This window comes from Stegodyphus dumicola, chromosome 5 (genome assembly GCF_044657685.1).
Source record: "Stegodyphus dumicola isolate Sdum_Otavi_A_Nest chromosome 5, ASM4465768v1".
Lineage (NCBI taxonomy): Eukaryota > Metazoa > Arthropoda > Arachnida > Araneae > Eresidae > Stegodyphus > Stegodyphus dumicola.
Window position 1 is genome coordinate 16,233,076 of NC_140772.1, and position 27,056 is coordinate 16,260,131.

The following is a 27,056-nucleotide window of genomic DNA, read 5'->3' on the forward strand; positions in this document are numbered from 1 at the left end:
TCGACTGATCAGTTTTAAAGACATTTTGTTAAATTCAGTAACATATCAAAGGTGCCAACTTTCTCGGTGAAATAGGTAGACTTCTCATTTTTCACCGTACTTCTCAATATTCCAGTAAATCACTTGATTATTAAAAGGCAGTGCTGTAAAGAAGTTTTCACTACAAATTTTTAAAAAGAGCTGAGGTGTGACATTGCCAGCGTATGAAATTTATATTGTACATATTCCTCAGCATGTGTTTTGTGATTAATTGTTAATCAATCTAAATTGTTTTAATGAATGTTTAATATGTAAATATGTCCATTTAATTTGTTATAAATTTGTAAATCGTGTATTACCAAGTTATGATTATATGCAGATTTATTATTTATATTATTTTCAATGTGTTTAAAGCACTAAATAAAAACTTTCGCCACACTCAAATTTTTTAAGAAAATTACAAAATATAATGAAATTCGTCTCCCTCCCCCAAAAAAGAAAAGTGTTAATTTGATATATTTTACATTAATCACATTGTAATTAGTTTAATAATCCAAATCATGCATTTTAAATGGGGCTGTTTCTTATAATACATGATTAAGTGAAGGAATGAGTGTCTTATAATTACATTGACACTAAATGTGAAATTCTCCCAGTTTCTCGTATTTCAATAGTGCTATTTACAATGCATTAGAAATAATTATAGCTTATTTATTTAAGCATTTAAATTAATTTTAATTCATATTAGCTACATTAATAGTAATTAAAATTTATTGAAATATATATTTATTCATATATTTTAGGCTTTTTGAAGGAGTGGAATGTTTAAGAAAAAATTAATTATTTTTATTGGGAGTGCTTGTTTTAATTTGCATTTCTCATTTCATTCGAACATTTTAGCTGGGTGATGCAAAGAATCACTCTGTTATTAGTAATTTTAGACATTATTAAATTAGACTGGATCTTTTATCACAAGTTTTTTAAAACATGAAACTTGCCATTTTTGTACCCATTCTGATTTTGCTTTAAATAAGTTTTCTTTCTTCTATATAGAGCAGAACTTTGATACTTCTGTTCCCAATCAGGTATGTTTAAACATTAATTGAAAAATTTCATATTAAAATATATTTACATTATATCTAGGAAGATATTTAAATGGATGATATATTAAATTTTTTTCAGTGAATTATGCTGTAGTATTCATAATAAAAAAAAAAAGCTAACTAGATATTGCTGTGTTTTCTTATCAATTATTTGAATTAAAATATTCTTTTCAAAATAAAACTAATAGAGATCATATACAACAAGATTTCATTTTATGAATTTAAAATCTTCATTCAGTGTAAGTTTATACTACTCTTCTGAATATCACAGCTACTCAAAGTTTATAACTTATCACTTTGTAATATATTTTGCTTTCTGAAGATTTTTTAAATATTGAAAAATTGTATAATAGATGTGCATAACTAATTCTTTAAGAGGACATTTATATTTGGGGATTTTGGCTTACTGCTCTTAATTCTAATACCAGTAATTCACTACCAGTGGGTCATACATGTCCTAGCAAATATTTTAAAAATTGTAACAAGACAGTTTTTATAATGAACAGTATTTATATTGATTTGTTCAACTACTCTTAGGTTAAAGGGGGGGAAAACAGATTTCATTGCTGCAAATTCTCAGAAATCTAAACTATTGGCTAATATGCTTCTCAAATAAATATAAATTTCTGTTTGTTTAGAGAAGATTGAAATAATCTGGTGTTAATGGGAATATGCTATGCTTCGGACACCTTAACCCCAATTAAATAGATGATGAAATCTCTGATTTGATTTTTGAAATATAAAGGGTAAATTTATGCGAGGAAACGAGCTTTTAAGTGAGCATTTTTATAAATTGGTAGGTGCTCGAATTAAATGATATGTAAATTATTTTCAAAACCATAATTTTCTGTTGAAGCTTCTTTTTAGAAAGGTTCTAACTACTATTCAAATTCAATCAGCTCAGAGCATCCGGGTAATTAAAATGAAGACATGACTATATAAGAATGATCCTGGTGGTTGAAATAATACAGCTGTTTATATGCCACCAGCCTCTCAAGGACTTTCGGATTAATAAATTTTAGATGCTTCAGTTAAACTAAGACACTGTATTCATAAATATATCTGTACCATATCAGGGCTTCAAAGCCGAGCCCATTAATAGTGAAGCCAGCTTCCTGTAATCATGATTTGAGGCCTTATAAATATGTTGAATTTTTTTAGTAAGGCATACTTGCTAATAATAAAATTTTTAATTTGTGTTTTACTTTATAAAAATGGATTTGGAAAAAAAAAAAAAATGTGTTTCAGTTTTTAAAATGCAATAGAAATTCACCTTTTCCTTGCATATGTCGTAACTCTTAAGACTCTTTATAAGAATTCTATACATATCAGCTCCAGAGGTTAGTTTTATATACTAGTATATTACCTGTAATCTGAATTTTTTTTTTTTTTTTTTTTTTTTTTAATATAGGCACACATGGCAAGTATGGGCACAGTAATAGTAAATGGTGTTACATACTACAAGTACCCATTACCAGATATCTCAACATATCAGTATGATGAATCATCCGGTTACTATTATGATGCAACAACGGGCTTGTATTATGATGCTAATTCGCAATATTATTACAACTCTGAGAGTCAACAGTATTTATATTGGGATAATGAACATCAGACATACCTACCTGTCCCAACTTCTGGTACGAGCACAAATTCTGCAGAGATTTCGGCTCAGTCTACAATAACTTCTCCCCCTACTGCGGCTTCTACAACCCAAGGTGGCTTGTCTCTTCTTTTATTTATTTTTTTTTTTTTTAATTGTCATACCTTTGAATAATTGAATTGCTTAGTGCCTTAAAAATTTATTACAGTTTCTTTTTTATTCGATTTTAGCCAGTTCAACGTCTGCTGAAACAGAAGAACAAGAAAAAAATAAAAGTAAAAAAGAAGAAAAACTTGATAAAGTGAAAATAGCAAAGAAGATAGCCAAAGTAAGTTAAGTTATTGCACTATATGCACTTGAATGCAATGTATTAAATATTTCTAGCTATTATTTTGTCAGTTGCCATTAGTTAAATTATTGTAATGTGTGCTTGTGCATGTTAAGTAATTATTACTGTTATTTTATGAGTTTTCACATACTTTTATTTTGAGAATAAAGCATAAGTTTATATCAACCAGTGATCATATTTAAAGAAAACTATATTGATTTCATGTTTGCAAATTACAGTAAGAAAAGGGTTTGTAGGGTTCTCTTAAAAGTCCTTAAAAGTTCCTTGGTTTTTTTTTTTTATTTTTTTTATTTTTTTCGAATCGATTTTTCGTTCTTAAAAGTCCTTATTTCAGGGTTCATGCAGTCCTTAAAATCCTTAGGCGTCCCCCCCCAATAGATTTTTGGTCCTTAATTTTAATCATCTGAAATTTCTGTTTGATTTTATAGGACTGCCATTTTTGAGTGTAAATTAGCATTTTGGAGGAATATTTTTTGCAATTCTCTGACATATATGGCTATCTTTCGAATGGGTTATAATTTGTTCTTATTTCTGATATAAATGGTGGAATACTTGAATTTCTAAGTAAGAAGTGAAACATAAGCATTTTGAAATTCATTTTTTCTAATGAACAGCTCTTAAACAACTTTTCGCTTCTGGTGATGTGAATTCTTTTAATAGTTCTAAGTTTGGCGACTTACCAACATTTTGGCAATTTTAAGCTCAATTTTTATAGAAAATTTTTAATTCCGAGATCTAGAAATTTTTCGATGTTTTTTTTTTTTTTAAAAAAAACATTGTAACATTGATAAATTTCAGTAAAATAATGGTAATATATTGAAATTAAATTTTTAAAATAAAACATCTTTCTGTTTCACTGTCATATTCTAAAATTCTATTTTGGAAACTTATTATACAATATTTGAATCCGAAAAATAAACACGTTATAATGCTATAAAGCACAATTTACAAAACAGTTCTTACTAAAAGCAAAATTAACTATGTAATTAATTAAAAAGTCTTTTTAATTTTTTCACAGTAAGAGTTTTTCCCATGTAATTGTATCCTTTTTTTCCCCAAAAAAATATTTCTGGCTTTTTGCTATTACAGAACTGGTAGTAAGGATAATTTTTCTTTAGGATTTTAAACACTGCAACTTGGAATGTTTAGAAGAATTTGAAGGCAAGATTTATGTGACAAAATGAAAACTGTGTCCCTGGTATTAACACGTAATAGATGGATTTTACAGAAAGTATGCAAGGAATATCTTTACTTTTTTGGAGAACATCCTGGAAGAACAATGAAAACATAATATTTGAAAGTTCTACTTATGATACTAGAATCTTTTTCTTAACATGTTTATCTTCCCTTTATTTTTCTTTGCTTTTAACTAGACTGAAGCCTGGAAAATATAAGAAATGCTTCTAATCTTATCACGTGGACTGGTGTTATGGAAAGGAATTTTTTTATTAATAAAAATATTGAAAACTGACAATTTAAAAGATTTATCTAATATGCCTTAATGCATTAGGCAGAGCTGGCGCTAGGCATTTTCCCACCTGATGCAATCTCTATGGATCCTAAATTCTGCGGATGAATTTAGTTATGACATTTCTAGATTTTGCTGCTTGGTGTGTCACTAAATTCTAAAAATTCTGCCACACCAACTCTATAACCAGCCCTTTTATGATTTCATATTTATTCAGAATATTCATATTACAAAAGAAATGAAATTAGCAGCTTTTTCTATACATTCTAAAATGCATTTAGTTTTTTAGAATAACATAAATCTTTAATTAAATCCAAAAGTTCTAAAATGAAAAGCAAACATATTGAAGAAAGAAACTGAATACAGAAAGAAAAGGAAAATTATTCTTCAAAAATATGTACAGTTATTATTATGGAAATTAACCAATTGTTTATAATTACAGCCTTAACTATAACTTCCCCTTTCGGTTTTCTCATCAAAATGCCATTGGATATTTTTTAAACTGAGGTTTAGGATTGTGAGACAGAGTGTGTTTCTGGCCTCCTCTTGCACGCTTGCTTCCTACCAGCTCTGGTAATTTGTAATTATTCGTCTTTGCGTTATCGCTGCCGACATTTGAATTTGTTACACGATAACTACATTACGAGTTTGTTGCGATGTGTTATTGAGCCATCTTTGATTAAAATTAAATTGTGTAGTCTTTGACTACTAGTCCACATTCTTAATTTGAATTGTATTGTTCCTGTTTAATTGGATCACCATAAGCTGTAGTGGATTTTGCTAGCATAAGAACATGTCCTTATGTTCTAAGGTCTTTTTAAGTAAGAGGTTTATTTAAACCTTTATCTGACTTTGCAGTTACTTTCAGACATAGCGATAATTTGCTTCATGTCTGTCAGGGGTTTGGGACTATTTAACTTTTATCAGATCAAGTGAAACCTCATAGATACATAGTCGAGAGATTGACAAGTTAGGAGATAAAACACACAGAAACTAGTATGAATATTGGTTTGCATATAGAAACAAATTTCTGATTGTGAAAAAAAAGTGCTTTGAGAAGGAAATTGATATAAATTAGCCAGGAATGTCTGGAAAGGCTTCAAATTAAAAAGATGCATAAATATTTTGTTGAGTTGTTTTGTAGCTTTTAATGTGACGTTATTTTAATATTGTTTAAGAATTAGTGTCATAAATTATTAGGGAGACAGGTAAGTAATGTCGTTTTCTTACCTTAAATTCAAATGAATAAATTTTTAACAAGTTTTTATTTTTAATCAATAGTATAATCACCCTCGTTTTCAACAACATTTTGCCATATAGTTTGCACATTTTCAATTCCGGACCAATAAAAATCAATTGGATTTTGAGTAAAATATCTCAAGATGGCATTTGACATCATCCAGACTTTCAAATATTTTAGCACTAAGAAAATTTTGTAGGGATTGGAATAAATGCATATTCGAGGGTGCGACATCAGGCAAGTTTGGTGGGTGAGGCAGTACCTCCCACCCAATTCATTAATTCTTTCCAGTGTTCTTGCACAGTGTGGTCTTGGATTCCTGTTGCAGAACACCTTTTCTGTTGACGTTGGATATTTTTCGATTAAAGATTGGTTCACAATAAAGGTCTGTATTAACAGTTTGTCCAGGTTTCAGCAGTTCAAAATGAACAATTCTGCGAATCCTCCACCAAACACACAGAAGTGCCTTTTTGGGATTTTGTGGTGATTCATTTGGAGAGAGCCACTGCCTTTTGCATTTTGGATTATCATATAGCTCCATTTTTCATCTCCAGTAATCAAACAACCAAAAAAATGGTTCTGTATGGTTGCCATTAAAGCACTACGTTGCATGTGATGGATCAGTTGGCTTTCTATTCTTTGAACGGATTATGGGGGACCCAAACACCTACTCTGCTTATTTTTCCAATCTACAAAAAATGTTCTTAGATGGTCAACCAAGGTTGTTTAAGGGTGTTTGACAGTTCCTCGATTGTTTGACATGGATTTGCTTCCACTTCTGCCCTTAGCATGTTGTTGGTCTTCCTGATCAATAGGAGTCAGAGAGATCAGAATTATCGGATTTGAACTTGGAAAATCATCTTTGGCATTTATGAACCTCTAACGCATGTGGATAAACATCGCAGACGTTTTTGGTCGCAACTGTTGCGTTAACACCCTTGCAAAACTCAAAAAGCATTCAATGCCAGATATGCTCTTCTGGTATTTGGCTGGCCAAATTGCAAAAAAAAAAAAAAAAAAAAAAAATTTAATATTGAATTATTAAGAAATGAGCAAGTAATCACAATAACGTTAAAATGACTTTAGCTTGCCTTCGAGATAGACAATGAGCTGACATATGACAATCAAATATCAACATGCGCAGAAATGACATTACTTTCTGATCCCCCTGGTACATATATTTTAAACTGTGACATGTTAATAGATTGTAATTTTAATGGTGCTTTTTTGACAAATATTTTTTAATAAATTCAATAGTAGCTATTTGAATCTATAATGACTAAGAGTATCTAATTACCCAATTTAATTATTTGTAACGAACCGGTCACCATTAAAAGTTATCTCTGCATATTAAAGGGAGTTATTGCCTTTTATGAATCTTTACCATGGGCACAAGATACAGCACAAAAATGTAAAATTAATGCAAAACTTAATTCTTTGCATCTAGTGAAACTTTAAACTATACAAAATAACTTATCACCTCTGGTGCTTTAGTGGCTAATTAGAACCTTAAAATACATTAACTGGGTTAGAACCTCAGGAACTCTACACAAAGTTATGACACTAACTGCGTCAGACAGGCAGAGCACAACTAACTTTCAAAACTTGCCAATCGGGCCTAGCTTTCAAGTTTGTTCTGATCAGCAGACCTCACTCTAGGCAAGCAACAGCCAGTCTTCTGTAACGAATCATGCTGATCATGATTTTACTTCCCATTTTAACCTATGCCATTTGATACAAACTCTACCTGCTATTTACTAAACCTCTAAACTGAGCATATATATGTCAAAATGAGATGTAAAAGAAAAAAATCAACATAAAGCTAACTGTAAGTAAAATGTAAATAAAATGTCACTAATCTTCTTTCAAATATGTCTTAACTTATCAAAAGAGTAAAGTATTTAATGCTACCTGATAAATTTTAAAAAGTTGATTTTATTTTCAAATTTGTTTTATAATTATGTTTAATAATAATGCATTCTTTTTGTGGATCTATTTTATTCCTAGGATGGTATCACAAAAGTGAAGTTAGGCATAGCTAATATCTTTAATTGAATTTATCCAGTTTTCTCATTTGTTGATAGGTCCTTAATTTTTTTTTCATTTTAATGGTACTTAAATGTACTTAATTTCCATGTGCAGAAATGTGTACAAACCCTGAAGAACCCAACTATCCAGCATTCAACTGGAATACTTTTTATTTTACCCCCTCAGCAACACCTCCAGGTTGTACATTACTGGCTTAGTATTAGGTCTGACTGTCTCAGCTCTTGGTACGTAAAATACACAGCCTCTGTTTCTTACAGTCTGCAAGGGCAGATTGTCCTGGCACAAACCATCTGAGTGGGTAGGGTGATGGTCAGACTATGGTTTTTCAGTTAGCTGCCTCACCTATCATGGTCTCCATGTACCCGGTGTAGTGGTTATGGGAAACCGGTTCAGTGTTAGGTGTCAAAAGAGAGTTCAGTTTTAAAAATCCACCTTCTATCAAGTGAGTTTAATAATACTCTCTCTAGGGGGCTAATTTTTGTAAAGAAGGATAAGTTAACTGCTATTTATCTCTCTATTCCTCACATTTTGCAAAATAAATAAATATTAAAATTTGGGACTTATCTACAAAAGAAGTAAGTGTGTTACTAGGCATGATGTGCAACTCTATTTAAAAACGGTTAAATAGTAGTAATGCAATGGGAAAGTTATAATGAGTGATTTGATTTTTGTTTGTTATATCCATTATTTATATCTGAATAAAGAACAAACTTTTCCTTCAGATTTTCTCAGAATGATTAGCACAATTTTTGCAGCATCTTCATCAGCTTTCATGGTTGAACAAAATTTCATAATAGAAATAAGATATTTTTTATGTATCCAGCTTTCAGTATTTCCTGAGTTTTCGGATAGTTAAGCTTCATAGTGACATTTTTTCCTCTGTATTTGAAAAAATTTTAAGAGGTTAATTATGAATATTAATCTATTTTTAGAATATAGGTTACCTCCACTTTGCAAATCAGATAATGCAAAGTGAAGCACTGTTGATTCGTATGAATAGAGTTACCTGTCTGAAACAAAATTGCATATGTTTATTATATTTTCATTCAATATTTTTTAAATCATTTCTGCATTAAAAATGAGATTAAAATTCTTTTCATGATGATCATAAAACAAATGGTATTTGGTAAATATGGAATATAAAACATAAGTGGTTATTGGGTATATGAACAACAATCTTGCTTGTGCCTGTTCATGATTTTTATTATTATTATTATTATTATTTCCAATAAATATTGTTTGGGTTATACATTCAAACTGCTGTCAAACAGATTATTCCATGCAACTTGTCTGCCTTCAGATAACGTTTGGTTGTTCATTTTGCTGATCCCTGCAGGCATTCTGTTATTTGCATATGAATGCTAGTCTCCAAATTAAAGTTAGCACATGTTAAGAGAAACCGTCATAAAAAAAGATAACATTTACAAAAAAAAAAAAAAAAAAAAAAAGACAGGAAAAAGAAATACAGGTCTTGTCTTTATAGAAGAAGCCAGGTCAGCTTCTAGAGTTTTTGAATGCTTGCAAGATTTAGTATCAAGATGTTTTTGGCAATGAATCTGTGTTTTTATTATTATTATTATTTATTTATTTATTTAAGGTGTATGAATCAAATATCCATTTGAGTTAAATTATACTTGCAATGGAAGATTATTTAAATTTTAAATATGTCATTTTGCCAGTTTAGTTAGTAAAAGAATTTTTGTGAAAAATATTACTTAAATGCAGTGTATTTTCTAAATACTTATTTACTTATTTTAGGACATGGAAAAGTGGGCCAAAACATTAAATCAGAAGAAAGAAAATGCGAAATTGGGCATAGTTGCCAGTCCTCCAATTACTGTAACTCAGAGCGTTGCTATTAGTAATGATATATCCAGGCATTCAGCTGCTGCTGATGCTGGCTTTGCTATTCTTGAAAAACGGACTACACTTGCTGAGCGAAATGCACTAATGGCTGAATTAGATAGCAAATTAAGTGTATCAGGTATGAATGCTATTTAAAATAATAAACTCTTTTTTCTCCTTTATTTACTGTTTATTATCTAAGCATATTAGTAGGTAACCCACAGTAAATCAATAATCATCTGCAAGTCAGTATGTTTATAATACACTCTATTGCAAAAAAACATGTGCACCCAGGAAAAAATTGACCCTCAACTATGAAATGCTGTAAGAATTCAGGAACCTGCAGTTTTATTTTAATGTGACCTCATCGCAATAAAGATGTTAAAAATTCACAGCAAATGCAATACAGTATCTCATTTTATTAACTGAAATGAAAGCTAATTAAGTGTTTACTTTAGCTATTTCACAAACGTTCATTTCTTGACTCTGTAGTCATCTATATGTCTTCGGCAGGATTTGCTTGGAAATACTGAAAATTTAGCAATTGAATAAAAACAGTGAAGATTAGTTTTTTCAAAAGAGAGTTGAGTGACTGTATCTCAGTGAAAATTTACCACAAAGATAGAGGGTACTTAACATATTAATGCAACCACCTTCACTCAATTAAGCGATTTTTTTTTACAGATGAAATGATAAATTTACCTTTAGAAAAACTGAAAAAGATATATTTTGATGATATTTTTAAAAGACTAACAATTTATATTTACCATGCATGTTTAGAAGACAAACAATCAATATTTATTGTAAATCGACAAATATTATCAACATATCAGAAAAAAACATGTAGCAATTTAAAATAGAAATTTTAATTATTTAAAAAGTGTTATATGACACATTAAAGAACAAAGCACCGCATTTCTCAGAAATTGTTTTGTATTTTTCCCCCGCTTTTCTTCTCCTTATGAATATATCAATCTGTTTTCTTTTAAAAAAAACTGAAAATTATACAAATCGGGCACCGTGCTCAACCTCAGCTTTGCGCGTTGTCTATTTGTCAGCAATTCACGATTAGTCGTGTTGCAAAGTACTCTGACTGCTCACAGCTATGTTGACAACAATTTGCAGCCAATTGTACTGCCTATACTAACAGGTCAACCAGGTTGTTTTTTAGCAGGACAACACTTGGCCACATCAGCATGACTTTCCTAACGTCTTTGATGTGTTAATATCCGTGACCTCCCTGCTGGGTCTTCAGGCCTGCCCCGTATTGAACATTTTGGGACATGTTAGGTAGGCAAATTCAGCTATATAAATATGTCCCAGCTTGCTGACCATTTGTGGCATAATCCATCATCAATCCATCATTGGCAACTTCATAGACCCCCATGCCGAACTGAGTATTACCTTGTATAACTGGTAGCTCTTTGCATTGCTACTTGTTTATAAAACATTTTTTTCATCCCAGTTTTTTGATCATTTTTTTATCTACTTGAGCACTGTGCTGCTGCTGAGTTTCGTAGTTTGGATCAATTCTTTCTGGGTGCATGTGTTTTTATGGAAGAAAGTGTACATAAATTGATAATCAACAATAACTCCGTTTACATAGTATAATAACAATGCTATTAATGGATACCTTTAAATGAGTATTTGAAATTAAGAAAAAATATAATTAGAATCTGTAAATATGTTACTTGACCAAAAAAAAAAGTCACACTGTAAAGACGCAAACATGTTGCCATGTGAGCACATGTATCTCTTGATTATGCAAATTATTGCATTTGCAAACCATTTAAACATCTAACATGCAAGATGTAAGCAGCAGTGCGTGAAACCATCAGTTTGAGCAGCATCATGATTACAATAGAGGAGCTTTTGTACTCTTTCTAGAGATTATGGTTGTCATATTGATGGAAATTTATGTTCTGTAATTTTGGTTTTACTAAGAGGTACAGTGCTTTTTGCCCATAGTGTGGTGGAACCAATTTTTATTTTTTATATATTCAAAAATATATTTCAGTGAATGGTTATATGAAGTTTTTAATATTTTAAATCTCAACTTTATCACAAATTAAAGGGTATCTTATCTGTAAGTTACATTTTTTGTACTTATTGCAGCGACAAAGACTACTCTTGTTTCATACGGTGATGACAGTGACTCTGATACAGAACCAGATTCATCTCAGCCTGATGTCAAAAAACCTCAGAGTAACAGAATAGATGAATCTAAATTTGTAGATCTGTCTAAAATGGCTTGCCTATTATGTAAAAGACAGTTTCCCAGTAAAGAAGCATTATCAAGGCATCAGCAGTTATCAGACTTGCATAAGGTAGGGAAAATTTCACTGTTAAATTGAAATAAATGATATTGTACTGTATTAATACTGTATCATGTTTAAATAGTGTATTTAGGTACGAAAAACAAACTAATTGTTGAAATTCTGCATATATTTACTTGTTCCTAATTGGAGTTTTGTTATATAGCTTTGGGGGAAAGGACAAACTGTATTTATTTATCCGGTGAATATATTGCACACAATATAATAAATTTCTCTTGAATTTTTTTATTTATTATATTAACTAATAAAGGTACCTTCCTTTGCACCGAATATCTGTTTTTGGAAAGTTTCTGTTTCATTTCTGTACGCCAAAAACCGTGTATTCCTTTAAACCTTGAATCATTGTAAAATCTTTTTTTTTTTTTTCCCCCAAAATTGAATGGCCTAAATTTATATAAGATGATAGAGGGAAATTTTATATATTATGATTAAGGGGGAAATGGAGAGTGTGAAATTCGATATCCAAGCGTATTTGTAATTTTACATCATAGTGTTAAAAATTAAAATTTTTATATAAAAGTCCTATATTATTAGTTTTTATGTGAGATGTATTCTAATTATATTGATCTTCTTCTTTCAGAAAAATTTAGCCAAGATTTCTGGAAATACGTAAGTTTGGTTTATTTAAATTTAAAAATAAACCTTTTTTTTAACAATGCAAATTTTTATTTAATTTGTTACAATTTAATTTTTTATATAATTTATTAATTATTATTAATTAAATTAATTAATTAATTATTAATTAAATAAATAACAAATTTAAATAATAATTTGTTACAATACCAATTTAAATGTATTACATTTTTAAAATGTAATACATTTAAATGTAATTTTAAATTGAATTTATCGAAATACCTCACATCTGTGCTAAATGCTAATTTCCATAGTCATTTGCTAATGAATATAAGAGCAAATGAAGTTATTCATTACAACTGGCTCAATAACACATGTGGGATTAAAGTGCTTTCCACAAAGAGCTGTATTAGTAGAGGTTTTAAATATGCAGCATCTTCGTAAAAAATTTGTCTGCCTACTACACCTGTTCCACATATATTTTTTGCCACCATCAGTTAGTTGTGACACATTTTAACTTATTTCATTGCAAATTGTATTGTGTTAGTGTTTTTCAACTTCCTTGAAGATATCTTCAAGTGTAGTTGTTCTATGCAGTCTATTCATAGAAGATAATTTGCAAATTCAGCATTGACCCCTCAAATAAGCACTGAAAATTGGGCAATATCAGTAATATGTGTCAGCTTATTAAGAGTTAACTGAAGCCATTTGAAATTTTTCCCCTTATCTTTTAATTGATTTTTGATGTGGCCTCTGATGTCCACATCATCTAACAGTTATAACAGCATACTTAATTTAATTAATCCACCATCGATAAACGGTTTCCCTTTTGTGGCTAATAAATGGACTATTTGCCAGCTGACCTTATTTACTATTTCACTATCATTTTTACCACAAAAAAAAAAAAAATGGGATGACACATTCTGTTTTAAACTTCCCAATTTTAATGATCATTCATTTTCTGTGAGATCTGAATACCATGTCCCATGTTTAGTTTGATGTATACTGTACTCTTTTTGCACGGCTAATTGCATAAAAACTTTGAAATTAAATAACTGGCACGACATTCGAGGTGTACTTTTCTCATTTGAATTTGAGAGTGAGATGTTAATGGCATGTAATGAATAAACTAACAAAACAGAAGAATGTATAAAACCCTTTATTTAATCATAAAATTAACAAATGACCCAACTTGGGTTTGGCTTAACAGAAATACATAATAAATAGTAATTTCAAGATGTGTAGGTTAGCCTATTGGCTCACAGAGTACTTTAATGTGCAGGGAGAGCTTTGATCTGAAGAAACTGGTGAGACAAGCCTAAAGGCAAGAACATATCAACGGCATTAACGCAACTCGTAAATAATCACAGCACAACGTGCTAAAAAATCGGACTTAAAAAAAATGAATAAAAAGTGAAGGCGAGCCCGATTTGGCCCTTGCACCATACTTTTCTGACTCACCGTAGCTGTATATTTTTTTACTTGTTTTTAATGAAAACTAATTTTCAAATATTTTTTAAAAGGTTTTTCACATCTGCAACTAAATTATGTATCTGTACAATTCCTATATATATTATTATTTGTTTAGTATTTATTTTGAATTATATTTTAACATTTATATTCTCATTTCATATATATATATTCTCATTTCATATATATATATTCTCATTTCATTTAATTCTGATATTCTCATTTCATTTGACAGGTGACAGTGAAATGCATCTGTATAACAGGACATAGGAATAAATACATAAACAGTGATGTAGCTGTGACTGTTTTAACCCTCTATCAGGCACTGTGAACTACTATATTCATGTATGACATTCATGTATTTAAATTGAAAGTAACATGCGAGTGTGCTTTAGTATTTAAAATGAAAACAAAAATATATCTAAACAGTCTCAATTTACAAACTAAATGTAAAATAAAGTACCTAATTAGCAGATTTAATAATACTAGTGTACTTGAATTTATTTTTGGAGTGTCTGAAAAGTCTTAACTGTATTAAATCACAACTGTGACTGGCAACTGTTTACAATACAATAAGAGGGTTGTTGTACTGAAGCAACAAGTCATGATATTCAATCCTGATCTTGGATATTTGCATATTTATGCATAATGAAACAAATTAGTTGTGCCTGGCAGAAGGTTATATCTAAGAGACACAAGAACTCTCAGGCTTACTGTTCAAGATGGAATTTAGAACTAATCGTGTGATCATCACCACCATATGTTAGATGTGATTGAAAATTCTAATGTGATCATTTTGTTTTTATAGCATTATTTCATGTGACAAAAAATTTCCTGCTGATTCTTGTTGATGATTTGATTTTATTTTTTATTCATTTTGTAATTAAAAGAATACTTTGTATGTTTTTGCGTATTTATTGATGGAAGTCAATGTATCATTGAGAAGAATGCAAAGAAAACTGGTAATTAAACTTTAAAATGATCATATAAATTTGTAGGCATCATTTCAAGCTAATTAACATATAATTAATTAGTCATTAGTGTAACAATAATAATCACTGAATACTTTAATAATGAGGATCATGACATTTTATATTGCGTCACTTAATTCTGGTACATGGCAATTAGAAGTATTAACATTTTGGTGTAGATTTATTACAAAAAGAGGTATGTGGAATTGCTGTCGGACTGGAAAAGAAATTTTCGCAATGCATTATTTTGTGTGTGCACTATTTGTGGGACTTTGTCTCAGGTTGGTTGATCTATGGGCAAACACACCATGAGATGCAAGAAATCTATCACTCAGAGAATTGTTTTGAAAGAAAGAAATTAACTATTATGCTGATAGTATAGAAGTATAGTATGAAGGGAATATAACAAATTTTTATTTAAGGAAGAGAAATATTGTGTTTCTTGGCTTAAATTGGTATTCTTTATTCTGTATCCATGCATTTATTTATCATGCTTCCATACATTGTGTTTATTCAGTATTTATTTCTTATCTAATATGGAAAGTTTTGAGCAAGTTATGTAATTTTTCATAATTTAATCTTTTTGGATTCCATTTCAGTTTCGGGTTAAGAATTTTGTGTAATTATGTGTATAGAAACGAGAAAAATTTAAAAATCCTTAAATATTATTGGGTCATCCGAAAAGTTCTGCAGTTTTCTTTTATGATAAATATTTATGAAACAATACAAAAATATAAACTTTCATTGAATGACATAAGAAACGAACGACATTTTATTCTATGACTTTTGCCAGCTTTCAGTTAGCTGGAAAATTCCTTTTTTTCTCAAAAAAATAATAATAAAGTCATTAAGCTTATTTATAAAGAAATTACTGATGTGCTGTTTCTGTTAAACAATCTCCAAATAATTTAACTCCTAGGCCATTGGAGAATAGAAACATCTCAGCTCTGTTAAGTTTTTGTGTGACATTCATTGTTTTGTTTGGGTCAAGCATCTTATTGCAAGTGAATTGTACTTTTAATGACAGTAATGAGCCATTACTGTTTTGCCTTTTTCCACATTTTTATTTTGCATACTTTTTCATTTACTGAAGACGATAAGACAGTATTTTAGCGGGAAATGTCATTATTCTGACTCACAAATTAATATCTTTGAAGTAACCAATTAACCATTAAGCTACCGTGCATTGCACAAATAGCCACTGGTCTTGCTCATAATTTTAATTCTGTATCATATCATGCAAATATCTGAAGAAAGTCAGATTTCACTTCAGCTAGAAAATTTAAGTAATATTTTACTAACGTAAACCTTTAATTGCATTTTTAAAGAAAATTGCTCAAATTCAATGTTTCAGTAAAAATTTGAATTTCTGTTTGAAACAAGCACGTTCAGACATCATAGTCGAGGATGTTTTCTATTTTTTGGACATTTTTCAAACCATTTCTAGTGAAATTTGATTGTTTGCCAAGTAGTGAAAATTTTTCCTAATTTTTCACTTCCGAAAATTAGCAAAAAGTTTATTAGAAGAAAATTAGTATTTTCGCTTTACACTTTTATATCTTACGTATGCTCAATTACAACAGGGTTCGTACGGTCCTTAAGAGTCCTAAGTTTTTTTAAATCGATTTTTGGTCCATAAAAGTCCTTAATTTCGGCCAGAATCGTCAGAAGGTCGATAATTTTTAATTATCTGAAATTTCTGACTATTTTTACAACTGCCATTTTGAGTGTGAATTAGCATTTTGGAGGAATACTTTTGGCAATTCTCTGATCAATATCGTTATCTTTTGAATGGGTGAATGCTTTTATGGGTTATAATTTGTTCCTATTTCTAATATAAAGGGTGGGATAGAGTTTCTGAGCAATTGTGAAACATAAAGTGTTTGAAATTATTTCATTTTTTCTAGTTAAGAGCTCTTGACCCTTTCGTGGGCCATGGGAAGATTACTTCCCACCTACGTGATCCTGGGAAATACACCTGTGGGAAGCACGAAACCCACTATAATATATTGGCTTTGGTATTATAATGTTGGGAACTGTAATTCCCACTTTAGTATTGTGCTGCCATCTGTGTTCAATCGATTGAAAACAGAATTGCCACATTTGTTTTGAAAGTTCGAACGCGTTGTGCAAGATCTGTTCCACCGAGACACCTGTTTTGATTTGACATTTGCATTGCTATACGATTCTGCTACAACTGTAAGTAAAACACCGTTTTTATTATAATAATGTTCTCTTATTTTGTATATTTCTGCAGTAACTATCTAATATTGAATAATAAATAATGGGGGAAAAGTGAAAGTGCTATTGCATTGTGTATGAAAGCCACGTGCAATAGGTATGTTGGGAAAATTGGAATATTTTTGAAAATATCATTCAATTCTACTGAGAAAGAAAAGGATTATATTGGCATGATTTTTACCGAGGAAATTTTGCAGAATATTGTTGACGAAACTCGTATGCAAAGCAGCCTAAGAAAAGGAAGAGATTGGGTCATACCACAAAAGACATTATCCTGAACTGGAAAGAAATCACATAAGAAGAATTGAAAGCATGGGTAGGTATGCATATACTCATGGGCATACATCAATTGTCTGAGCTGAAAAACTATTGGAGCACAGACCGTATTCTTAATGTTCAATCAGTAGCAAGAATAATAATCGCAAAGAGGTTCAAAAAAATAACTGAGACTTTACATGTAAACGATAACAGCACAAATCCATGTGGGCAAGTTAGGCATGATAAACTCAGACCAATCCTCTCACACCTCAATGATTCCATACCTAACCATAAAGTCTACGAACCTTCGTTATTCCATACCATAAAGTCTACGAACCTTCGTCAACATTATGAATAGATGAATGTATGATAGCTTTCAAAGGGAGAACTTCATTGAAGCAGTATATGCCAATGAAGCCTATAAAAAGAGGTTTCAAGGTGTGGTGTTTAGCAGACTCTAAGACTGGATATATTCAAAAATTTGAAATTTATTGTGGAAAAGAAACTTAAGGATAAAATATGGAGTTTATGGGAAACAAACTGAACTAACAGAAGATGTGAAACAGACAGATCATCTTATAGCCTATGATAATTCTTTGACATCTTTTAGGCTTGCAAAAAGTCTACTTATAAGTGGTCTGTTTTCTGTGGAGACTGTGAGGCCGCAAAAGAAGCAATAAAGTGGATAGACAAAAAGACTGTTACATTGTTGACTATTGCACACAATTCAATGATTATTACATCTGTAAATCGTACACAAAAGGACAGTACTAAAGCAGAAGTACCTTGTCCTAAAGCTGTCACCGTATATAACGATATCATGGGAGGGGTTGATTGCTTCGATCAAAGAAAAGAAAGTTACCAAATAGGAGGAAGATCTGTAGAAAGTATCCAACATTGTATTTTTGATTTTCTTATTGACCTTGGCATCGTAAATAGTTTTATACTGTGGCAAGTAAACAAGAGAAACAGAAATTTAGACCAGCTAACATTCTGTATAGCTCGTCAACTAATAGACGGATATTCCTCAAAAAAGGAAAGGCCGTCCTGCTAGCTTCCGAGCAAAAACGTGTGCAGTTCCAGATAATATACGCTTAGCCAATGTGGGAAATCATATGCCGAAGATGGTTTCCAACTATAGACGATGTAGCACAAAGGCCCAAGAAAAGAGGACCCGATATATGTTTGCAGTATGTGATGTACCCTTGTGCATCGCAATATGTTTCTCATCTTTTCACGGCAAATAATCGCCTTTAAATTGAATTTTCTCTATGACCATAAAATGTCCCGTGGGAAGTATACTTCCCACCCCTAGAATTTAAATGTAAACAAAAAATTTGGCAAAATAAAATATATTCCCTTAAATGCTATTGTTAGTTGATAATAAAACATAAAAAAACAGGAGAAATTCAAAAGAGAAATAAATGGCCCATGAAAGGGTTAAACAACTTTTTGCTTTTGGGGATGTGAATTCATTTATTAAATAGCTCTAAATTTGGAGTCTTATCAACATTGGCGATTTTAAGATCAGTTTCTATTGAAAATTTTTAATTCCGAGATCTGGGAATTTTTCAACGTTTTTAGAACATTGTAACATTGATAAGTTTCATTAAAATAATGGTAATATATTGTAATTACTTTTAAGAAATAACATTAAAATAAAGCATTTTTATTTCCTGGTAAGAGTTTCCTCATGTAATTGTCTCAGAATATGCATCAGTTTTCTCTATAAAATTAATTTTAGACATTTTTTATCTTTTTTTTTTTTTTTTTTAAATATTTCTGGCTTTTTTGCTGTTACTGAATTGCCAGGGGTAATTTTTCTTTTGGATTTTAGACATTACAGCTTGGAAAGATTTGAAAGCAAGATTTATAGACCCACTATTCTGGAAGATTCCAGAAAAATGTGGTAAAATGAAAAATGTCTCCATGGTATTAATACATAATTTCTTACAAAAACATAATAGTTGAATATTTTAGTTCTGATACTAGAATCTTTTTCTTAATATTTTTATCTTCCCTTTATTCTCTTATTCTTATATTTTTCACTAGACACAAGCATAAAATATCAAAAATGCTTCTAATCTTATCATATGGACAGGCATTATAGAAAATAATTTTTTTATTAATAAAGAAATTGAAAACTAACAATTTAAACAATTCATCTAATATGTCTTAATGCATCATACCCACCAAATTGTGCTGCTTGGTGCCTTTGTAAATTTTGCTTCCAATGCCTGTTCTAAATTCTAGAAGTTTTGGCATTTCTAGATTTTGTTGCTTGATGTGTGAATAAATTCAAAAAATTCTGCCACACCAGCTCTGTAACCGGACCTTACCATAAATATTGCATATTTCTTCTGAATGTTCCTATTACTATAAAATTAGCAGCTTTCTCTATACATTGTAAATGCATTTAGTATTTTTAGAATAACAGAAATCTTTAATTAAATCCAAAAACTGTAAAATGAAAAGGAAACGTGAAAGAAAAAAACTGAATACATTAAGAGAAAGGAAAATTATTCTTCAGAGATATGACAGATATTATGTAAATTACCTAGTTGTTTACAATTTCAGCCTTTACTATAATTTTCCATTTCTATTTTCTCACCAGAATGCAAATCACTTAAACAGGTTTTTGGAGTGCAAGAAAAGAATGTCTTTCTGACCTCCACTTGCTCCCTGCATTAGTTCCTGCCAGCCCTGATAATTTGCAATTATTCGTCTTTACATTTTCGCTGCCGATGTTTGAATTTGTTATGACAATAGAGTTACTGAGTCAGCTTAAAATGAAATTATATAGTCTTTATGATTAGTCCATATTTTTAGTTTGCATTTGATTCTTCTTGTTTAATCACATCACCATGAGCTGTAATTGTTATGTTCTTCTTTTTAAATAAGAAGCTTATTTAAATCTTTGTAGTTACTTTCAGATATAGCGATAATTTGCTTCACATCTGTCCGGAGGGTTTTGGACTATTTAACTTTTACCAGATCAAGTAAACCCTCATAGGTATATTGTGGAGAGGTTGACAAGTTAGGAGATAAAGCACGTAAAAACTTGCGAGAGCATTGGTTTGCATATTGAGACAAATCCAATTTTTAGAAAAGATGCTTAAAGAAAAGGCAATCTATAGAAAATAGCCAAAATGTTTGGGAAGGCTTCAAATTAAAATGAAGGATAAATATTTTGTTGAGTGTTGTTACAAAACAAATGTTTTACAGCTTTTAATGTGTAATTATCCTAATATTGCTTAAGAATCAATGTCATAAATTACATGTATTTTAAATTGTGAAATTTTATTAGATTTTGATAGGGCCTTTTTTTAACAAATATTGTTAAAAAATAAAATTCAATAGTGACCATGTTAATTACTTATAACTAACTGATCACCTTTAAAGATTATCTCTGCATTTTAAAGAGAGTTATTGCCTTTCATTAACCCTTACCGTGGTCACAAGATAAAACACAAAAATGTAAAAATTCATGTAAAACTTATTCTTCGCATCTAGTGAGACTTAAAATAATGCAAAACAACTTGTCACCTCTGGTGCTTTAGTGGATTATTACGACCTTAAACTATATTAACTGAGTTACAATCCCTGGAACTCTACAAGAAGCTACGACATTAACTTCATCAGACAGACCTCAGCTAACTTTCAAAATTGCAAACCGTGCTTACATCAGGTCTCTCCTATGCAAGCAGGAACAGCAACAACAGCCAGTCTTTTGTTTTGGATCATGCTAATTGTGATTTACATAGGTTAAACTATGCCACTTGACATAAAATCTACTTACTATTTACTAAACTCATAGAGTGAGCAAGTATGTGACAAAATGAGACATTAAAAAAAAATCAAAGCTAACTGTTAGTAAAAACCTAAATAAAATGTCACTTATCTTCTTTCAAATATGTCCAGTTAGTATGAGTGTAAAATATTTAATGATAAATTTCATAAACTTCATTCTCAAACTTACTAATAATAAGTATATTTAATACTAATGCATCATACTTATGAATCTATTTTATTTTTAAAATGGTATTACGAAAGTTCAGCATAGATAATATTTTTAATTGAATTTATTCAGTTCCCATTTGCTTATAGATCCTTAATTTTTTCATGAATGGTCCTTAAAAGTACTTAATTTCCGTGAGCAGAAATGTGTACGAACCCTGTTACAATGATTTAATAAAATTAGAAAGTAAACGAATATTTCCTGAAAATTCTATGCATTTTCTTTTCCGATGTTTACTTGAATATCCTCATTTTTAATCCTTTTTCCTGTATTACTGCTATATTTTTTAGTATAAAATCTTGAAATTTTCAGTTTCCAAGGAATATATTTTTTTAACTTCTTATCGATAACTTTTTGATGTTTTTCTTTCCTTTTACATTGCTAATCATGATATTTTCAGTTATTTCCTTGTAAGGACTCGGGGGGGGGGATTTTTTTATACACTTACTACATTGTTAGAGTTAATCTATGAAAGATTCAGCTTGAATGGAATTTATCTGGGTATACTATTGCGATAGATTAAAGTTTTTCCAATGCTGATGTATTAGTGTGTAGGTAATGAAGATTTTAACCCACTTCATAAACATTTTGAATCTTTTCTCCAAGTTATCACGGACTTGCATTAACCCTAGTTTAAGGAACATGCTACTTCGTACATTTAGAAGTAAATGCTTCTAGTGTTTAAAAGTCTGCTGAAAGTTATAAAATATCTCAAGGAAATTGAAATAGTTATTACTTCTGTTAAAAAAAGGTGCCAGAAAATTTAAGTAGTTTTTGCACTTGCAGACATGCGAGCAATTTAATTGGCTATTGTCAAACTAATACTACAAAATATGAGCGTAAAGTTCTCCCAAAATAATTCCACTGTGCAGAATTGCATTAATTCATGGTTTGCAATCAATGATTAGTGATCTGGTTTAAGTATTATTTAATGGTTAGGGAAACTGATTAGAGTATTTTTTCTATTTATTAGAAAGTACAAATAATAAAACTTTTTTTTTACATGAAAGTATTTTGAATCATTTGCATTTATGAAATAGTAACTGAAGATATTAGTTACTATTTAAAGTTAATTCATTATAAAAAGATATTTTTATTTTGAGTGGCATAGTGAAAACTGCTTCACTTTTTACTCTGACCAAATACTGATGAAATGAAAGGCAATAGCTGTGATCATCAAAATATCACAAAACCCATGACCATAGAGGGAGGGCATGAGTTTGCATAAGATGTAGTGTTAAAATTTCGAAAACACATTTCTAGGATACTTTTTAATTTTAAAATATTGACTTCAAATTGATATTTGTAAAAGTGCTAATTTTTAGTTAATAAAATAATTTTTCTTTAAATAAAGGGGTTTAAGTCAAAGTTTACATCCTTTTCCAGCATTAAATTTCAATAGTTTCCCTTAAAGCATCATTAATACAATGAGGAACAGCTATAGCACTGAATATTTCCTCAAACTACTACTTCATACAGCAAAATAAAGTGCTTGATACTAACATTGATTAAAGGTGTAAAAAATACTGATTACTTTCAGTTATTGTATGAATATTCACATTTTATAGGTGACTAAAAACTTTCATAGTCACAAGTGAACATGGGAACAAAATACTTTTAAAATTATTATTATTCAATAGTAATGAAGACGATGACAACTTGCAGGCTTTTTCTGATATATTAGCAGCATAGATATACTGATTTGATACCTAGGAAGGAATACTTCAAGATATATACTCATATTTATCCATGAATACTTTCCATTTGTTATGTTCCTACTGTAATTTGATCCTTTAGAAAACAAATTCTTCACCTAAATTTTTTTCTCCTCTATTTTTGTATGATAAAATTAGAAAAAGGAGAGGTAAATGCGTGAGTGAATACCTTAAATGAAAGTAAATGACAAATTCTCACTTTTGAATGGTTTTCCACCTTTTTGTAAATAGAAAGTAATATCTTAATTGTATTATCAAAAATAAATGGCAAAAATGAAACAAATTTTATTAATTTCGAAAATGTCAAAATACAAATTAAAATGCAACCAAAATGTATTACTTCAGTAACCATAAGCAAACCTCCCAAACATATTACATGGTCAATTTCTTATTTACAATGCAATTACTGAGAGTTATTCAAACATGTAATGCATCTACATCTCAAAATAGAAAAATCCATTAACAAATGAGTTTAAAAATTATGTAACATAGCAATCATTCAGTTTACAGAAGGAAAAATACAATTCACATTTTCACAAAACACTCAAATTCTCAAATCTAGCACTAAAAATAGAGCATGCAGTATATAAATTGCTTTTAAACAGCTGATTTGATACCATATATATTATATATGTATAACAGCTTGCGCACTTTTAAACATAATCTTATCAAAATTTTTCAAGTGTTTTAACATATGTGAAATTAAAATAATGAAAATTTCAAATTTTTGGGTACACAAAATTAAATAATACAGAAGTGTATTTTTTCTTCTGCATATATGTTGAAATTTAAATATTTCTTTTGGTGTGATAAATTTACTAGGAACTTTAATACAGAGTTATAACGTGTACATCTCAACACTATCGAGCAACAAATGTATGAAATCCATGATGAAGAAACAGTCCATAAATTATTTTTAATTAATATTAGAACAAGAGAATTTTACAACCAATTTCTCATTTCAAATCAGTATTGTCTGAAAGTTAATATGTTTTCCATAAAATCTATCTTAAGTGAGAGGTATGTTTGTGTTCATTCAGTTTAAAAACAAAGTACTACAGACTGCAAGATTATTCCTAAAATATCAAAGCATTGAATATAAATAAAGCTCAGTTTTGGAAAAATTACCAAACTGATTGCATGATTAACTTAACAAAGATTAATTTATCTTCTGTTAAAAATCAACGAGTCATTCACATGAATTTGTACGCACAGTGAAAACACAAAAGAAAAAAAAGTTGAGCAGCATACCCAAACATAAATGTCAAAAAAATATGAAATTGAATATTTATACAGAAACAATATATACAAATCAATATATTTGATTTTATTATGCAGTCATGAAATATCACCACACTTTTCACAGCTTAATGTACAATATAATCTGTCTCATGAAAATATCAAATCACTTTACTACACAGCTAAAGTCACAAAAAGGAATCTGCTCAATATGCACTCAAATTTTTTTCAAATCAAACTTTTACACAAATAATTAGTAATCAATTTAGATTTAATCTCAAACTGGAGTTTCTTTTCAAAATTTGAAAAGCCAATTCTTAATAAACAAAGAAAACTGAAGATTAAAATTTTTTATTAAAAAAAAAATTCTCAAAAGCAAAAAAATGCTCATGCTGAAATTTAAATACAGTTCAAAATTTTGATTACATTGCTTAAAATTATCAAGAACTACTGATATAAAAACTCAACAAAAATGCAATAAATGCAGTCAAATGGTAATGTCTTTTTGATATAAAACTACTCTTCAAAGTACAGAAGAAACCCATTATGTGTACCAAATAAACAAATTAAATACACATACTTTAATATGATTAAATAGTCCAAATTTTCAAATTGCTAAAAAAAAGGACAACTCACCAATCCCAAGCAAACGATTCTTACGTTTGAATACAAATACATACTTAACACTGATAAAGCAAGATATATAAGAATTTCATTGCAAAGCAAATTTTATTTAACTTAATGAGTTTCTTCTGCAGATAGACGACTTTAATGAGGAGAATAAGCTATCCATCTTGCTAGACCTCTCATCACCAATTCCCGATTGATGAATATACTCTGAAAAAAAATATAATTTCAAAATATAAAACTGTATTAAAATGTAACATAAAATATCAATACACAATATTTGAGAGGAACTTTATAAATTCAGTTACAAGAGTAGATCAATTTGAGCCACAATATACATTCCTATTGGTGAATTAAGCTAATAGATTTAATCTTGGAAAATCTTTCAATGACCTTCTAATTACCCAAGTTTCTACAAATTAAACTTTAAAAAGATCAAAGAACACTTTTCCAAAACTACTTTCTACCTTTTGCTAATAAACATCTAAGGAAGTCAAAGGTCAATCACTTCTTCACTCTTCGGATCAATCAAGCCATACATGTGTATTTGAAAATATTTATTCTTATGCAGGTGAGGTGGTATATATGGTCCATTTTAAAATTTTGCTTACATATGCTCTCCCAAAAGAAAATTCAAGATAAATTAATATTTAAAGTTTAATTTGAGCAATGCACTGCATAAAGATGATTATAAATATATTTCTACAATTTAAAATATAAAAAAACCAACTGAAATTTTTAGATATAAATTTAACAAATCAAAAATAATTTGTCTTCCACTTCATGTCAAGTCCATTACCTTGGGATTATTCAAAGTAGTCAACCTTAGTTTTACTAGTTTATCTAAGTTACTGAATACCTACTTCCCCTTTTTTAGCAGAATTACAAACTAATTGTGGGTAAAATAATCTCATAGGCATTCACAATTTTTGTGTTCCATACTAGCAAGGCAGCATTTAGATAAATGTATTACAAACTGGCAAGAATGAATATACACTGCTCATCTCAGATTACCTTCTCTTCTTTGCACTTGATGATTAAGTGGATGAACTGTCAACCTGAGTGTGACCACATGCACCTTCTCATTGCCAAGTGGACACATGGCTTTGCTGCCCGAAAACGGATGAAGACGGTCATCTTATTTTCTCAAACAGCTTACTTTGACTGAGATATTCAGCAAACAATGACTTTCAGCACTTGTAAGTACTCTACGGTATGCAACATGATGTATACGTAAAAATGTTGCCTTTTCATTTTAATTAATAAAAACCTCTTTTCTTTAAAAATATTTTTTTCTCCTATCTTCAATCCATACAGGAATTAATTAAAGTGTATGTAGACAAGCGATTTGGATAGTTGGAGTTCTACTATAAATACGTGTATCAGTGGCGTATCTACTGTACATACGTTAGTAACTGATGGAAAGATACCTTTAATGTTTTTTCACAAGACTTGATAATAAAATAGACAAAATGCATTTTTGAATTTTCAGTCTTATTACAATAACAGTTTTCATATTTTATGAAAATAAAAGAGCACACCAAGGGAGCAGAGATCTAGATAGATAGGTCTAAATGCATACACTATTCAATCTCTTACTTCTTATATTTTTAAATTCTCATAACTTTCATTTCATACATGCAAATTAGAAAAAATGATAGCTCATTTCATCACACTTTGTTTTCCATAATCTGTTTTATTTGGCCTAAAAAGTGTTTTAAATTTAAAACTTCAAGAAAGAAAACATGAAAATATTAGTAATTTTAATTAACATTGCATTTTTTTTAATTCTCTAAACATTGATTAATCTCTTTATTTCCCCTATTAATCTGTTGTGAGGTATAATAAACTGATACCCTGCAAACCAAATTTAATTGTAATATAATGCTTCTTTTTTTTTTTTTTTTAAATTTCTTGAAAATTCCCAAGAAATAGATTATGAATTTTTTAACCTCACCACACAAAAAAAAAA

General features: G+C 29.7%; 2 protein-coding genes across 4 annotated transcripts in view; one reads left to right on the forward strand and one right to left on the reverse strand.

Moving 5' to 3' along the window:
• The window catches only part of LOC118191727 (RNA-binding protein 5-like), a 78,647-nt gene extending 63,731 nt beyond the window's left edge, over positions 1–14,916 (forward strand). For all 3 annotated transcript variants that reach the window (XM_035362561.2, XM_035362564.2, XM_085816468.1), the window contains 7 exons: positions 1,033–1,064; positions 2,494–2,800; positions 2,916–3,013; positions 9,550–9,775; positions 11,752–11,963; positions 12,553–12,581; positions 14,251–14,916. In XM_035362561.2, coding sequence (XP_035218452.1) covers positions 1,033–1,064; positions 2,494–2,800; positions 2,916–3,013; positions 9,550–9,775; positions 11,752–11,963; positions 12,553–12,581; positions 14,251–14,254 — 908 coding nt within the window. In that variant the 3' untranslated portion in view covers positions 14,255–14,916. The remainder of the gene's footprint in view (positions 1–1,032; positions 1,065–2,493; positions 2,801–2,915; positions 3,014–9,549; positions 9,776–11,751; positions 11,964–12,552; positions 12,582–14,250) is intronic.
• Positions 14,917–23,479: 8,563 nt separating this feature from the next.
• LOC118191726 (KH domain-containing protein akap-1-like) overlaps positions 23,480–27,056 on the reverse strand; it is a 113,068-nt gene continuing 109,491 nt past the window's right edge. Inside the window, exon 9 of the mRNA XM_035362560.2 lies at positions 23,480–25,294. Coding sequence (XP_035218451.1) covers positions 25,226–25,294 — 69 coding nt within the window. The 3' untranslated portion in view covers positions 23,480–25,225. The remainder of the gene's footprint in view (positions 25,295–27,056) is intronic.